At 36.7% G+C, this 14,659-nt stretch overlaps 1 protein-coding gene across 2 annotated transcripts in view; it reads right to left on the reverse strand.

The window, feature by feature from the left end:
* LRP2 (LDL receptor related protein 2) overlaps positions 1-14,659 on the reverse strand; it is a 213,975-nt gene that overhangs the window by 160,854 nt on the left and 38,462 nt on the right. For both annotated transcript variants that reach the window (XM_021923700.2, XM_031651331.1), the window contains exons 2-4: positions 13,030-13,137; positions 11,028-11,150; positions 5,358-5,474 (exon numbers count right to left, since the gene is read on the reverse strand). In XM_021923700.2, the coding sequence (XP_021779392.2) occupies positions 5,358-5,474; positions 11,028-11,150; positions 13,030-13,137 (348 nt within the window). The remainder of the gene's footprint in view (positions 1-5,357; positions 5,475-11,027; positions 11,151-13,029; positions 13,138-14,659) is intronic.

A 14,659-nucleotide genomic window follows, 5' to 3' on the forward strand; every position in this document is an offset into this window, starting at 1 on the left:
TCCAAGAAAATCCTTGCACCTGTTCAGTCTCCTAAATTAGTGGTTCTCAACTGGATGATTTTTGCTCCTGGAGGACATTTGACAATGTCCAGAGTCACCATACTTGGAACTAGAAGATAAATTAAGCCCTATCTCTACTATACAACCTCAAACAAGTCACTCTTCTCTCTGAAATTTTCATTTATTCATAAGACATTATAATAGTGCCTGCTCTATTGTCCTCATAAAGTAACCTAACAGTAACAATTAGAATTTAATAATGCTCTGAAATTTACAAAATGCTACAAAATATAACATACGATCTATCATTATTATTAATCAAAAATATCTTCTTCATTTGCCTCAATGAAGAACCTACTGTGTGCTTTACAATTTTGTGACAATTTTAGATTGTCACAACTGGGCAATGCTACCGACATCTAATGGATAGAGGTCAGGGATACTGTTAGACATTCTACAATGCACAAGAAAGAACTGTCCGGTCCCAAATGTCATTAGTGTCAAGGTCGAGAAACCCTGCTCCAGGTCTAGCTACTAATTGCCAGGAAATACAGAGGACAGAGAACATGTTAAAGGACATCAAGGGACACAATGAGCACACCCCAGACTGTGGGAAACTCCAGGACAAGTGACCTGGGTTTTTTTTTAACAAGTAAATTGCAAGGGGTAAAGAACAGAAATAGAAGGAAACCCCACAAATTGAAAGGCTTATGAGACACATCAACTAACTTAAACATAAATATTTTATTTGGACTTCGATTTAAATAATCAAACTGTAAAAAATAACAAGATGATTGGGGAATTTTAAAAACTGGCTCGATGTCTGATTATTTTAAAGAAGAGTTGTTTAATTTTTAGGTGTGATAATGATATTATGTTTATGTTTTAGTCCTTATATTTTAGAGACAAATACTGAAATATTTACAGGTGGAATTATATAATGTCTAAGAAATATTTCAAAATAATGGGGAGAATAAAGAGAATAAATAATACTAGTTATGAGTTCATCATTGATGTAATTATTTGGTGCATACAAAGGGGTTCACTATACAATTCATACTTCTTTTGTATATGTTTAAAAAAAAAACTTCCATACTAAAAAACGTTTAGACAATAATATGTAAAAATAATAAAATAGCTAAGTAACCTTTAAACAAAAATAAGTTACACATTTCTATTTCTAAAGCAAAATCTTTTAAGAGCACAGACATACGGTTGAGACCTAGGTTAAAATCCTGGCTCCCCTACTCTTACATCTTGATAATCTTTACACTCTCTGTAAAACAGAGCTGGTCCTCATACCCGCCTTTCAGCATTGATGTGAAAAGTGGGCAAGATGGTGGCTGGTGCTCGGTGACTGGCAGTTCCCTTTCCCACTTTCCACAAGAGCTTTAAACAAAGAAGGAAAACAAAATGGGACCACTCCTGCGACCCGTCCCCTATACTAACATTTTCTAAGGACTTTGATCCAGGCCATTCATTTCCTTCCTGGACATATCTGACTGTGACCAGATCAAAGCACTAACAAAGAATAAGAAGATTCTTTTCTACCTTTCCCCTGATTTCTGAGGTTTTTTTTTTTTTTTTTTTTTTTAACACTCCTTCATAAATGAAACTTAGCAATCAATAAACAAGGTAGAGGGAAATAGGAAAGAATACCTCATTGCAAAATCCCTCACATGCATGTGATTCATTTTAGGCCACAATGTGCCCTGAACAGTTCATAACTTATATGATTCCAGAAACAATAAGCCAAATTTGGTTTTCTTTCCTTAGTGAATCATTATTTCACCAACTATTTGTACTTAAGTTTTTTAATTAAAAAAAAAAACTTGATTAAAATCTCCTGCCCAGATATAATAGCTTACAAATCTCACTTCCTCTGCTTCATTCCCTTTTACAGCAGCTACTTGCATATTCGTAGCCTGCCAGGTTTTTGCCAGAAGGTTCACTGGCAAAGTTGTGAGCCGGTTGTATTAGTGACTTTAGACTTGGCTGCAAACATTCTGTTTCAGCTGACTTTTATTTTCCCCAAAGTAGCAGCTCCTTTAGTTCCACTGCATTTGCAATGAAGCACTCATTTTCATCTGCTTGTAAATAAGGGATAAAGACACAGACTTTTGGCTGGTGGTCTCTTAACTCGTACAAGATAGGACTTTCTCCTTCTGTAAATAAAGCCCTCCATGAAGAGCAATCACCATACTTGGAACTAGAAGACAAATTAAGCCCTATCTCTACTATACAACCTCAAACAAGTCACTCTTCTCTCTGAAGTTTTCATTTATTCATAAGACATTATAATAGTGTCTGCCCTATTGTCCTCATAAAGGAACCTAATAGTAACAACTAGAATTTAATAATGCTCTGAAATTTACAAAATGCTACAAAATATAACATATGATTTATCATTATTATTAATCAAAAATATCTTCTTCATTTGCCTCAATGAAAAACCTACTGTGTGCTTTACAAAGCACTGAAAGTAGAATCCTCGACCCCTGAACTTGCTATTCTGTGGCATCCAGACACACGCTACCATCTCTAAACTTGCCAGAGTTTAGTCTAAATTCTTTGCATAATTTCCAGAGTGAAGGTAAATCCAAAGTGGAAACACTGTAATCTCTTTCAAAAAATAAAGACACATGCACACGTATGTTTATTGTAGCACTATTTATAATAGCAAAGACTTGGAACCAACTCAAATGCCCATCAATGATAGACTGGATAAAGAAAATGTAGCATATATACACCATGGAATACTATGCAGCCATAAAAAGGAATGAGTTCATGTCTTTTACAAGGACATGGATGAAGCTGGAAGCCATCATTCTCAGCAAACTAACACAGGAACAGAAAACCAAACACCACACGTTCTCATACATAAGTGGGAGTTGAACGATGAGAACACATGTATACAGAGAGGGGAACATCACACACCGGGGCCTGTCAGGGGGGGTGGGGGTCAAGGGAACGGAGAGCATTAGGACAAATACCTAATGCACGTGGGGCTTAAAACCTAGATGATGGGTTGATACATGCAGCAAACTACCATGGCACGTGTATATCTATGTAACAAACCTGCACATTCTGTACATGTACCCCAGAACTTAAAGTAAAATAAAAAATAATTAAATAGATAGATAAATAAGAATATTTAAGATGAAAATTAGAACAGAACTATACTAGGAACTGTGCAAGGAAATGGAGAGACAAGGACAAATAGCACAGACGCTTCTCTCAAAGAAAAATAACATGCAAGGAAAAAAGCACTGGAGAAGCATCTTTTTTAAAAATGCACCATGTGGTCATGGTATGGATGGAAGTATAGGTCTTGCCTTTGCACATATACAAGTATGTCTTCCATGAACAGTACAGTTTGAAATGTACAGTGACTAGAAACAATTCGCTTGCCATAATCAACGTATGTTAGCTCCTACCCTAGTCACGGCACCATATTGGGAAGTTTAACAAAGTTTACACAAGATAGCTCTTTTATCAGAAAGCATAAAATCAACCATTTGTATCAAAGGAAGGAATTTAGAGACAATCCAGAGAACTAAAATTAAATCAGAATTATAAAACAATAGAGGCAATATCCTGTGAGAATAGGCTAAAACCTTGAATTTTCAGTCGGAGACATAATAACTGAAAATAATAACTGAAAAGTTTATGATCAAGGTTTCTAAGGTACACAAAAATCTGCTCACCAATTAACGGAATACTGGGATAATTCCTTGAAGTTTGAAATACAAATTTAAGAGCAAACAAAAGGAAGTACAGTCATGAACCGCATATGGCTCTTTTGGGCAACGACAAACAGGATGGGCTACATGTACTACGATGGTCCCCTAAGATTATAATACCATATTTTTGCTGTACCTTTTCTGTTTACATATGATTAGATACATAAATACTTAACATTGTCTTCCAATTGCCTATAGTATTTAGCACAGTAACATGGTGTGCAGGTTTGCAGCCGAGGAGCAAGAGTAAATGCCTAGGGTATATACTGTTTACCCTGCGTGTGCAGTAGGTTAGACCATCCAGGTTTGCTTAACTACACTCTATCGTGTTCACACAACAACATAATTGCCTAACAACACGTTTCTCAGAATGTGTCCCCCTCATTAAATGACACATGACTATATCTTTACACAGCACCTAGTAAACTTATGAAATGCAGGAGTGCACTAAAAGGCCTGTCAGAAATATATATATTATATATATATTAAAAACATATGTAAACATATATATATTAAAAACTCAAGGAACTTATGGAAAAATTCATAAATGATAGACTTGTAAGAGCTTTTAAGAGAAACTGGGGCCAGACACGGTGGCTCATGCCTGTAATAACAGCACTTTGTGAGGCCGAGGCGGGTGGATCACCTGAGGTCAGAAGTTCAACACCAGCCTGACCAACATGGTGAAATGCCATCTCTACTAAAAATACAAAAATTAGCCAGGCATGGTGGCGCACGCCTGTAATCCCCGCTACTCAGGAGGCTGAGGCAGGAGAATTGCTTGAACCCGGGAGGCGGAGGTTGCAGTAAGCCAAGATCACGCCACTGCACTCCAGCCTGGGCAACAAGAGTGAAACTCCTTCTCAAAAAAATAAAAAATAAAAAAGAGAGAGAGAAAGAAACTGTGGTATGTCTGAGATTAAAGACAATTACATGGACTATAGGACTGGCACAGCAGAATAATTCCTATCTTCTCATATCCTAACAGTTCTATAGAAGCCTCGAAAAAGGAAGATTGTTCTTTACTTACCTGTTACTACATAATGAACTATAATTGCACTTTCTTATTTTGGTGTGGTAATATTTATACATTATACATAGAGTACTATGATTTATATGTCTTATTTTGTGGTGATCAGTTACAGACAGACATAGTATGCTGCTGTTATAGGAAAAGCCATTTTCAAAATGTAACACTTTTCCAAAGCTAATCTGAAAAATGTTGAGTCCATAAAAGCAGGAAAACTAGTGAGAAATGTGACCTAGAAACTTACTATAGCTGTGTAATAACAGTTAAAATTGACCAAACTAGATTCTGTACTCGATGTATTTAACTATCTTTCCTGTTGGAATCTATGTTCATGTTAAAAGTTTCTTACCATAAAAAATACAGAAACTTGATGCACTAAGGCAGGACACTCTTAGAATGTCTTGTTAAAAATAGACTCTTATCAGAACATCACCCCTAATCCACAAAAGAATCTGCCAAGAGATTGCAATAACAAGAGGCATATTGTAGGCATTTATGTCCATCAGCAAATCTAACAAATTGATTAAAATGTCAAAGGGACAAGGGTGAAACCAAATACAGTGCAAGGACTAAAACAGACTCACGGCAGTCATTCTCGTCAGCTCCATCTGGGCAGTCTCTGACGTGGTCGCATCTGTATTCACCTGGGATACACTGACCGTTGGAGCATGTTATCTGATGACTTGAGCATGTACTTTGTGCTGTTAAGAGAAAAAATTATTACTTAATTTATAATTATTGCTACACACAGACTAATCTATTGGCATTAACAAGGATATTGGAAAGCATAAAGTTCATAGGGACACAAGATAAAGTACCCGACGACCACCAAGCTGAGCTTACAATGCAAAAGCAAAAGTATAATACTATCAAAATGCCCAGAGAATAGTGTCCACACTCAAGCATGCTACATACACAATTACATTATCAACATGTGTAAAGAATACAATATAGATTTTTAAACTATATGGTGAAAAGGTTAATGAAATAAAAATTTTGCAGATATAGGTATTAACCAAGGACGGGCAAGGTCCCCCCAACCCACCCATTGAAATCCTAGTATAAACAAGAAGGAAATATACCAAAGCTTTAATAGCAGTTATTCCAGAGTGGTGTGAATATGAATATGAGTGATTTTATTTTTTCTGTATAGTTTCCTCTATTCTATAAACTGTTTACATTGACCATGTATCAATTTTATAAAGAGGAAAAAAAATTTTAAGCTAGCTTGATTTTATCCCATGTTGATTAACACAGGTAAAAGCAGGGCATCCTCAGTTCATCAAATTTGCTTCCAGATAAAACAGATAAAATCCAGTGAATTGATGCCCACAAGCATGATGTGAAAGCTATCCTGTAAATCTGAGGCAGGAATTACCATAACATGGTAACATTATCTTATCGTGGGATTTTAAATCATCTACATATAAAGAGCTTTGGGGGTAAACGTTATCCTCTAAAAATTATAATATAATCCCCTGATGGAAGAAAAAATGTTTGCCCTCAATTTTTACAGAGCTTTTTATACTTACATATAGTATAGATATTTAGGTTCAGCAAAACTTGGTTTTCTGATAAAATTAGATATCTGTTAAGGAATGTACGACCAAAACTTAACATGAAAAACCTTTTCAAACAACAAGTAAACCTGGCACTATGGCTCGTGCCTGTAATCCCAGCTACGGGAGACTGAGGCAAGATCACTTGAGGCCAGGAATTCAAGACTAGCCTGGGCAACATAGTGAGATCTTTATATCTTAAAAAAAAAAAAAAAAATTGGGCACAGTGGCTCACTTTCAAGTAGCTATAGTCCTAGCTACTTGGAAGGCTGAGGTAGGAGGATCACTTGAGCCAAAAAAAATCTTCTCCTTTTATGTAGTTATAGTGAGCTATAATCACGCCACTGCACTCCAGCCTGGGCAGCAAAGCAAGACCCCTGTCTCTAAAAAAAAAAAAAAAAATGTAAAAGATAAGTAGACAGTGACAGTTTTCAAGGTGGTTACTTGAAAATTCCAACATAAAAAAATTATCATATGATAAGATATTTTATAAAACCATAATTAACACCCTTCTCCATGCTTAATTGATTATATCTTCCTTGTCATTTTGTTCCTTCTTTCTGTTTAATTAATAAAATAGTGTCATATAATTCTGGAATAGCAAACAAAATTTTTCCAGTCAGCCTATTTCTAACACTAAATAATTTCATATTTTCTCTAAGTACCTTATACCTGTGGGTCCAATTTTACTTCTATTAATAAAGGTAGAATAGGTAGATTTTTCCAGAAGGCACTTAAATGTCTGAATTATGCCCATGGCAGAGAGACAATTTTATCTGAAAAAGGTTAAAGAGATTAATACTTCCTCATTAAATTTCCATATAATTTATTTAAGTATATATTGCCAATTTTCACATAAAATTAAAGAACTTTCTTTTATTCCCGAGAAGACAAGTCATGAGTGTCTCAAACAAAATATGAAAAGAAACTATGTCAGGTGTCAGTACTATTTCAATTACCTTGGCTTTCTTCTTTACATCAAGCCCAAATAATTCTAAATTTTGTGCTTAGGTTTTCAAAAGGCTTACGAAGGAGCAATTAAAAGCTCATTCAAATGTGAGGAAACAAATTAAAATTATATAATTCCATCAACCAATCTAATGCTGAGATTCATCTATTCATTAATTACACAAACATCTGTTGAAGGCCTATTATGTACCACACAGTATAGCAATATGGGAATCTGCGAATGAGTAAGGCACAATCCCTACCCTCAAGAAGCTCATAGTCTTCTAGGGGACACTTTAAGGAGTAATTAGAAAACAGTTATGAAAGTGGACTATAGGCACACAGGAATGATAGAACCATCAATCTGGGAACTTAATGCACTCTGGGATGGGAACATGCATGGGGACCGTTTCCTTGAAAAAGTGATACCTCCCTGGGTCTTAAAGAAGCAGCAGTCAGGTAGGCCAAAAGCAAAGAAGAACCATCTAGCACTGAGCATTCAGCATTCAGGCAGCTTGCACAGACACAAAAGGCTAGGACACAGCATGGCACGCCCACAGGAACTGAAAGCACTGCTGTGCCCAAGTGGCCACTTCAAGACAAGAATAGCAAATGATAGACATAGGAAAATAAGCACCAGCCACATCCTGGAAGCCACTGTAAACCATGTTAGGGAATTGGAACTTTCTCCTGGAATTAATGGAGAGCTACCAAAGAATCTTAGTTAGATCAGCATCAGTGTCAGAGAGAATCTAAGGATGCACAGGACTGGAGGCAGAGAGGCCAACCCAGAGGCTACTGCTGACACCCAAATGAGAGATGTTGGCAGTGGGAGCAGAAATAAAGAGATGGGCCAGACATGGTGGCTTACACCTATAATCCCAGCACTTGGGAGGCCAAGGTGGGTGGATCGCTTGAGGCCAGGAGTTGGAGACCAGCCTGGGCAACATGGCAGAACCCCATCTCTACAAAAAAAATACAAAATTAGCCAGGTGTGGTGCCATGTGCCTGTAGTCCCAGCTACTCAGGAGGCTGAGAAGTGGGAGGACCATTGGAGCCCAGGAGGTCAAGGCTACAGTGAGCCATGACTGCACCACTGCACTCTAGCCTGGGCAACAGAGCAAGACCCTGTCTCAAAAAAAAAAAAAAAAAATCTGTCATTACAAAAAAAAAAATAGAGAGAGAAATAAAGAGATGAACTTTAGAAATATTTATAAGGCAAATTAGGCAGGAGTTGGTGATTCAATGTGGGCAGTGAAAAAGAGGAAGGAATCAAGAATAACTTCCAAGTTTCTAGCGTGGGTGCTTAGGGGATTGTGATAGCCTTTTCATGCCAATTGATTATATAGTTCATGGCACTTACAGCAATCTTTCTTCTTCATCTAATAAAATATTTTCATTATGAAATATGTTTCACAAATTCAACAAGTAAAAGAGCTTCCATCTGCCTATTTCCGATAATTTAAGACTGATTTTGTATTTTCTGCCAGTGCCTCATAGTGGGTTAAATGCTATTTCCATTAACAAAGATAAAATATGTTGCCTAGCAAATATAGAAGGAAAATCCAGTTCAGGAAGGAAGATGATTATTTGCAGTTGGGACACCTTGAGTTCAAGGCACCTTGCAGAGGTTCAAAGGTAGTTGAGTATAAAAGACTGAAGTGTGGACAAAAATCTGGGTTGTAAACACAGATTTAGGTCTCATCAGGCCACAGAGGGTCACTAAAATCATGAGAATGGTGAGACTATCCTGAGATTATCTAGAATGAGAAAAGCTGCTCAGGGCAGGACTCTGAGCAACACCAATACTCAAGGGCTGAGTAGAAGAGGAAAATAAAATGGAACGACCAAAGCAGCTCAAAAGAGAGCCAGGACTGCTGGGAGTCATGGCAGCCAAGGGAGTGGTGTCAAGAAGGAGGAATGGTCTCCAGAGTCAAGTGCAGTCAAAATGCCCATCCAGTGTGACAAGGAAGGAAAAGTGCCCATTGGCAATCAGGAGTTCTCTGGTGACTTTAGTGAACACAGAGGTGGCATATTCTGTTTGTGGTTAAAAGATACCTAATGGAGAATTTTTATATCATTAAAAATGGGAGAATTGCCTTATGAAACCCATGGTCATTTAAAATGATGTGCAATATTGTTTTAAAATGACTGCTATAAACTTATCTCCAGCCTCTTCTCCCAAGCAGTTGCCTTAGTAGTTCCAATCCCCTCTGTATTATTATTAGCAAAGGGTCATCCACCACACACTGAATCGCAAAATAAAGCTCAGCTTTCTTCCCACTCTGTGAGAGGAATAAGGGAAAACAGACTCAAAGCTATATAGCCAAAAGATGAACAACCCATCATTTACGCATTTAGTATCTATTTATTAAGAACCTCCTCTCTACCTGAGAGAATGTCAGGTCTTCAGGATGCAAATTTTGAGACTTGAGCAGCTTTTACACAATCAAGAAAGGCCGATAGGATAAATATGGCAGAGCAAAAAAGCGAGGAAAAACTGGATAATGTTACTGAGCTGGGAATTAATCAACCCTAGAACAATCCTACAGTTAGGCTTCTTATTATGTGAGATAATAAATCCCCTTTTTGTTTAACTTTTGTGAGTTGTGTTTTTCTTTCCTTGCAGCTAACAACATCCGCAATGATACAAGAATGATTTTAAATTATACAAATATCCTTAATAGAGAAAGGAATGGAATGATACACATGAGAGACAAATTGCTCACAGGTCGCCATCTTATATTTACCCGACATTACTCTCATCTGAAATTATTTTCAGGCCAGGCATAGTGGGTCATGCCTATAATCCCAACATTTTGGGAGGCCAAAGCAGGAGGATCACTGTAGCCCAGGATTCTAGACCAGCCTGGGCAACGTAACAAGATCGTATCTCTACAAAAAATTTAAAAATTAGCTGGGCATGGTGGTGCACACCTATAGTCCCAGCTACTCAGGAGACTGAAGCGGGAGGACTACCTGAGCCCAGGTGTTTGAGGCTGCAGTGAGCTGTGATCGCACCACTGCACTCCAGTCTGGGTGAGAGAGTGAGACCCTGACTCTAAAAATAATAATAAAATAAAAATAAATAAAATAAAATCATCGTTAAACCTATTAAAACAGTTTTTTCCAGTTTGATCTCAAAGAAATTAGAATTTAAAGGTTTTTTTCGAGGTAACTGAACCAAACCACCTCAATGTCCAGGGATGCCTCAGTTGCCAAGATCCGCTTCATTGCTACTATTTTCTTTCTTGTTCCAATTCATCCTATGGTGGCTGCGGCAGCAGTCACTGAAGTAACCACCAAGAAGCCCTCCAACAGACCTACCTGCTTCCACTAAGTCAAAAAGAAGAGAGTTTAATATTGGGGCAGAGGGGGTGGAAGGTTTGAATACAAAGTATGCCACAGAGCCAAAGGACTCATTCAGCTGTCAACCACACACATGAAGACACCCAGCTATACACACCAATAGATATTTGGTTTCTTTCTTGAGCATAACATAATCAAAATTAAAGACTGGGAACCTATCTCATTTCCGAATTGCTGGGGTATATTCATAATTCTTCAGTACATCTGTACTTTCAATATCATCCAACCCCTGAATGAGATTGCTGGCATAGGTTCCCTTATGATTTAAGGCCCCGCCCCACATTTATAAAGAATCATCCCATTGTGTGTAACCTCTTTGTGACAGGTTGGGTTTTAGGTGTCCACAAAGCCAAGCAAGATTCCTCTCCAAACACTTACAGCAACCTTGATGTTCATCTGAGCCATCATCACAGTCTTGATCTTGGTCACACACCCAGGAGTTGGGGATGCATTGTCCCTCACTCTGGCACTTGAAATAGCCCTGCTGGCAGGTCACGACAGCTAAAACAAACCAAAAGAGAACTCATTATGGCAATCATCCTCCCCACTATACTAGCAAGCAATGCTTGTTCCAGAAGAGCGTATCATGTCAACTGCTCCTCAATTTATTTGAAGGCAAATAGTAAACAACCCTTATACTAGAGTCTGTGGATGCCAGAGTTCACTTTCAGATAAACTCAGCAACAGCATCACAACAAACTCATGAACCAAAGCAACTTAAAAACACAGAGAATAAAACAAACAGCAGACATACACACAAATTATGGTAAAGGTGTTAGATTAAAAGCTTCACTCAAGTAAAAATTAACCATGAGTTATTGTTAAACTATTTGTTTCATAATAACTAATAGTAAAGTATCATGATGAACTGGAAAATTCATGAGATTTGGAAAAGAAAATCCAGAATCAAATAATTATTATTTCCATGATTTACTTGCTTTAGGATCTTTGGCAGGTTCTCTGAACCTTGTATGCATCATAAAATGGGGACTATACTCATCTCACGGTTTGTTGTGAAAAATAAGTTAAATAATGTATGTGAAAGCACCAAGTAATGTTAGCTGCTCTCACTATTGTCATTGGTATTGTTGTTATTGTTATTATTTTTACAGGTCAATAAAATATAATACAGGTAACAATCTCTGAAGAGTTGTTGGCATAGCTGTTCACTTATTCCTTTACCCCAGATACACTGCTCTTGCCTTTTTGCTTTTATTGTTTAATTAAAATGAACTCAGTAAGCCCAGTGGAGGCAAACAGTTAGCACATGATCATGTCTCTACAAATATAGTTTAGTCCCTTGTTCAAAGTGTAGTCCGCAAAGTAGCAGCATCAACATCAGCAGGAAGTTTACAGAAACGCAGAAGCTCAGGTCCCACCTCAAAATACGGAATCTAAATTTGCACTTTAATGAGCTCCCAGGTGATCCATTTGTGCATGAGCGTTTGAGGAGCACTGTACAGGACCCAGTCCTTACCCTTCCTCCCAGTTTCAAATGCGTTGTCATCTAAATGACACACCAAAGTTTGACCGCTATGGTATGCCATAAGATGGCCAACAATTCCAAACAAAAATTTTTCACCTGCTTTTCTGATTTTTGAAAGAAAACCCTCATTAGTTCACCTGCTGAAATGAAGGAAATTGCAGATGTATGATTGATCACCTATGAGAAGTTGGGAAGAGCAATGGGATCTGTGCACAGACTTACCAACTGTAAGAACTTTAACAAATGACTTAACTTCTCCAAGTCTCAATTTCCTAATCTGAAACCTACCTCAGAAGATTAGTGAGAAAACTAAATGACAAAATGTATGTGAACGTCATTTAATAATTAATTAGATTTGAGGTTTACTACATTATCATATTTTTTAAATTTTTTAAAACTAGAATTTTTAAAAAACATAAATCACACAAACCAATTATGTGATTTCTTTTTGGTAATTCCAACAAGTTACTCTACATCCTTTACATAAAAATGGACTCCTCCTTGACTTACAAATCATAGTAGTTCAGATAACATTATTTTTTGTTTGTTCTTGTGGGTGCACAAAATTTGCAGAGTGAATATCAGTAATAATCACTTACAGGCTTCAGAAAACTGCACCCAAATATGTTTCCATATTGAAGTTGTGGTCAGGGATAAGGGTGAGATAGAAACTAATGTTCTATCATCAATGTGAATTGAACCCCTACCTCAGAAGGGAATGAAATCATTGTTAATGCCACCAGTTCTCTATTTAACCACACAGATCTCAAAAGACTTTGGCCCAGACCTGACTCTGTCACTAAAAGGCATACTCTTCTCTTTGTTGCAGGTGAAATCACCACGAAGCACTTACGTTACTCAAAATAGAACTTAGCCTGGCCCCTCCTCACTTACCACAACCAATTTCATCCGTGTCATCTGAGCAGTCTTTGGTCCCATCACACCTCCAGTCTGCAGGGATGCAATGCCCATTTCCACAGCGAAAATGCTCACTGTCACATTCTGCAATAATAGACAGAAATTTTAAAAACTTATGCCATGCAGATATTTAACCGAAGAAATATAAATTTTTGATAAAAATGAAAAATTATTCAACTAATTACATAATCAAAGAAATACAAATTAGAAAATTAGGAAAACATTCTCCCAACGATAATATAAAGATATTTATTTGAATATCCACAGGAAGAGAGTGATTTTCATACACAGTTGATTAGTGTATACCTTGATGGAACTCATTGGGAAAGCTGTTTGACAACATGTATCTTGCTTTTTAAAAACACTTGATCTTTAATTTAGTACCTTTACTTCAAGGATTTTTTTCCTAAGGAACAAATCAAAGAAGTAGACAAAAATGTATGTATAAAGATTTTCATCACAACATTATTTGTAACAAAGGCAATTGCAAACCTCCTAAATGTCCAACAATAAAAGAATTATATTTTTTACATCTCTTTTTGACATATTAGTAACTTATAAAATGGTTATGGATAAATTCTAAGTACTTAGATAAATACTCATAATTTAATGTAACAAAAACAAGGATGTAAGTTTTTACTGATAACAGAGTTACATATGCACAGAAAAAAAAAAAACAGCATAAAAAAGACCAGAATGTTAACAGTGCTTATCTCTGATTGATAACATCATGAGTAACTTTTCATTTGCTTGACTATACTTTTTTGAGTTCCTCACCTTATTTTTTAAGTGATTTTTTATTACTAAATCATATACAGCAGGTTATGACCTTTCATTCTTAGATTCAGACTAATATTTTGTCTTAATTTTTAAAAATTAAATTATAACTTGCCAGATCTATAAGCTCATCTCTGCAAACAATTTTTTTAAACCAAAGAGCCAAAAACAAAACAAAACAAAATCTCTGCAGCCAACCAGAGTATACAAACTTGACACCAAAAGTTTGACAGCCCAAGTGGCAGTGATAGTCCCTAGTGATACTGGAAGGACAATATAACTTAAACAAGCTCATTTCACTGAACAAATATATCCTGTGATTTTCCTAGGTCTCCCCAAGGGACAAAGTTCCCCAAATACCTGGCCAGTGACCTTCCCAAGCATTATGTGCCACACAGAAAAATTTTTCAAAGAGAGCAGCCACTACCAGCCCCACTTAAAGACTCAAAATTATTTTATTCTTTCACAAACTCATGGGACAAAGGAGCAATTTTTGGAGTTGGAAGAATAATTACATCTTCCCCATGTATTTAAGCAATCATGCTAAATTACCCATTTCAATTTTTAGTTAATTAACCAAAATTAGGTAAATATACAGATCAATTACCTACTCCTAAAATAAACAAGCAATGTGCTGTCCTGATTTGTGTAAATGCAGGCATATCAACAGCATGACATAAACATAGTTAAGTGATCTATTTCTAGGGTATATAGGCTACTTTGTTCATGGAATGTTCAAATCTGATTGTCTGGTAGTGACATCCTGATTTATAATGTATGCTGCAAATGGTCAGAAACTTCGCTTGGCTAAATGGTGGTACCGAGTGGT

This window comes from Papio anubis, chromosome 10, assembly GCF_008728515.1.
Source record: "Papio anubis isolate 15944 chromosome 10, Panubis1.0, whole genome shotgun sequence".
NCBI lineage: Eukaryota > Metazoa > Chordata > Mammalia > Primates > Cercopithecidae > Papio > Papio anubis.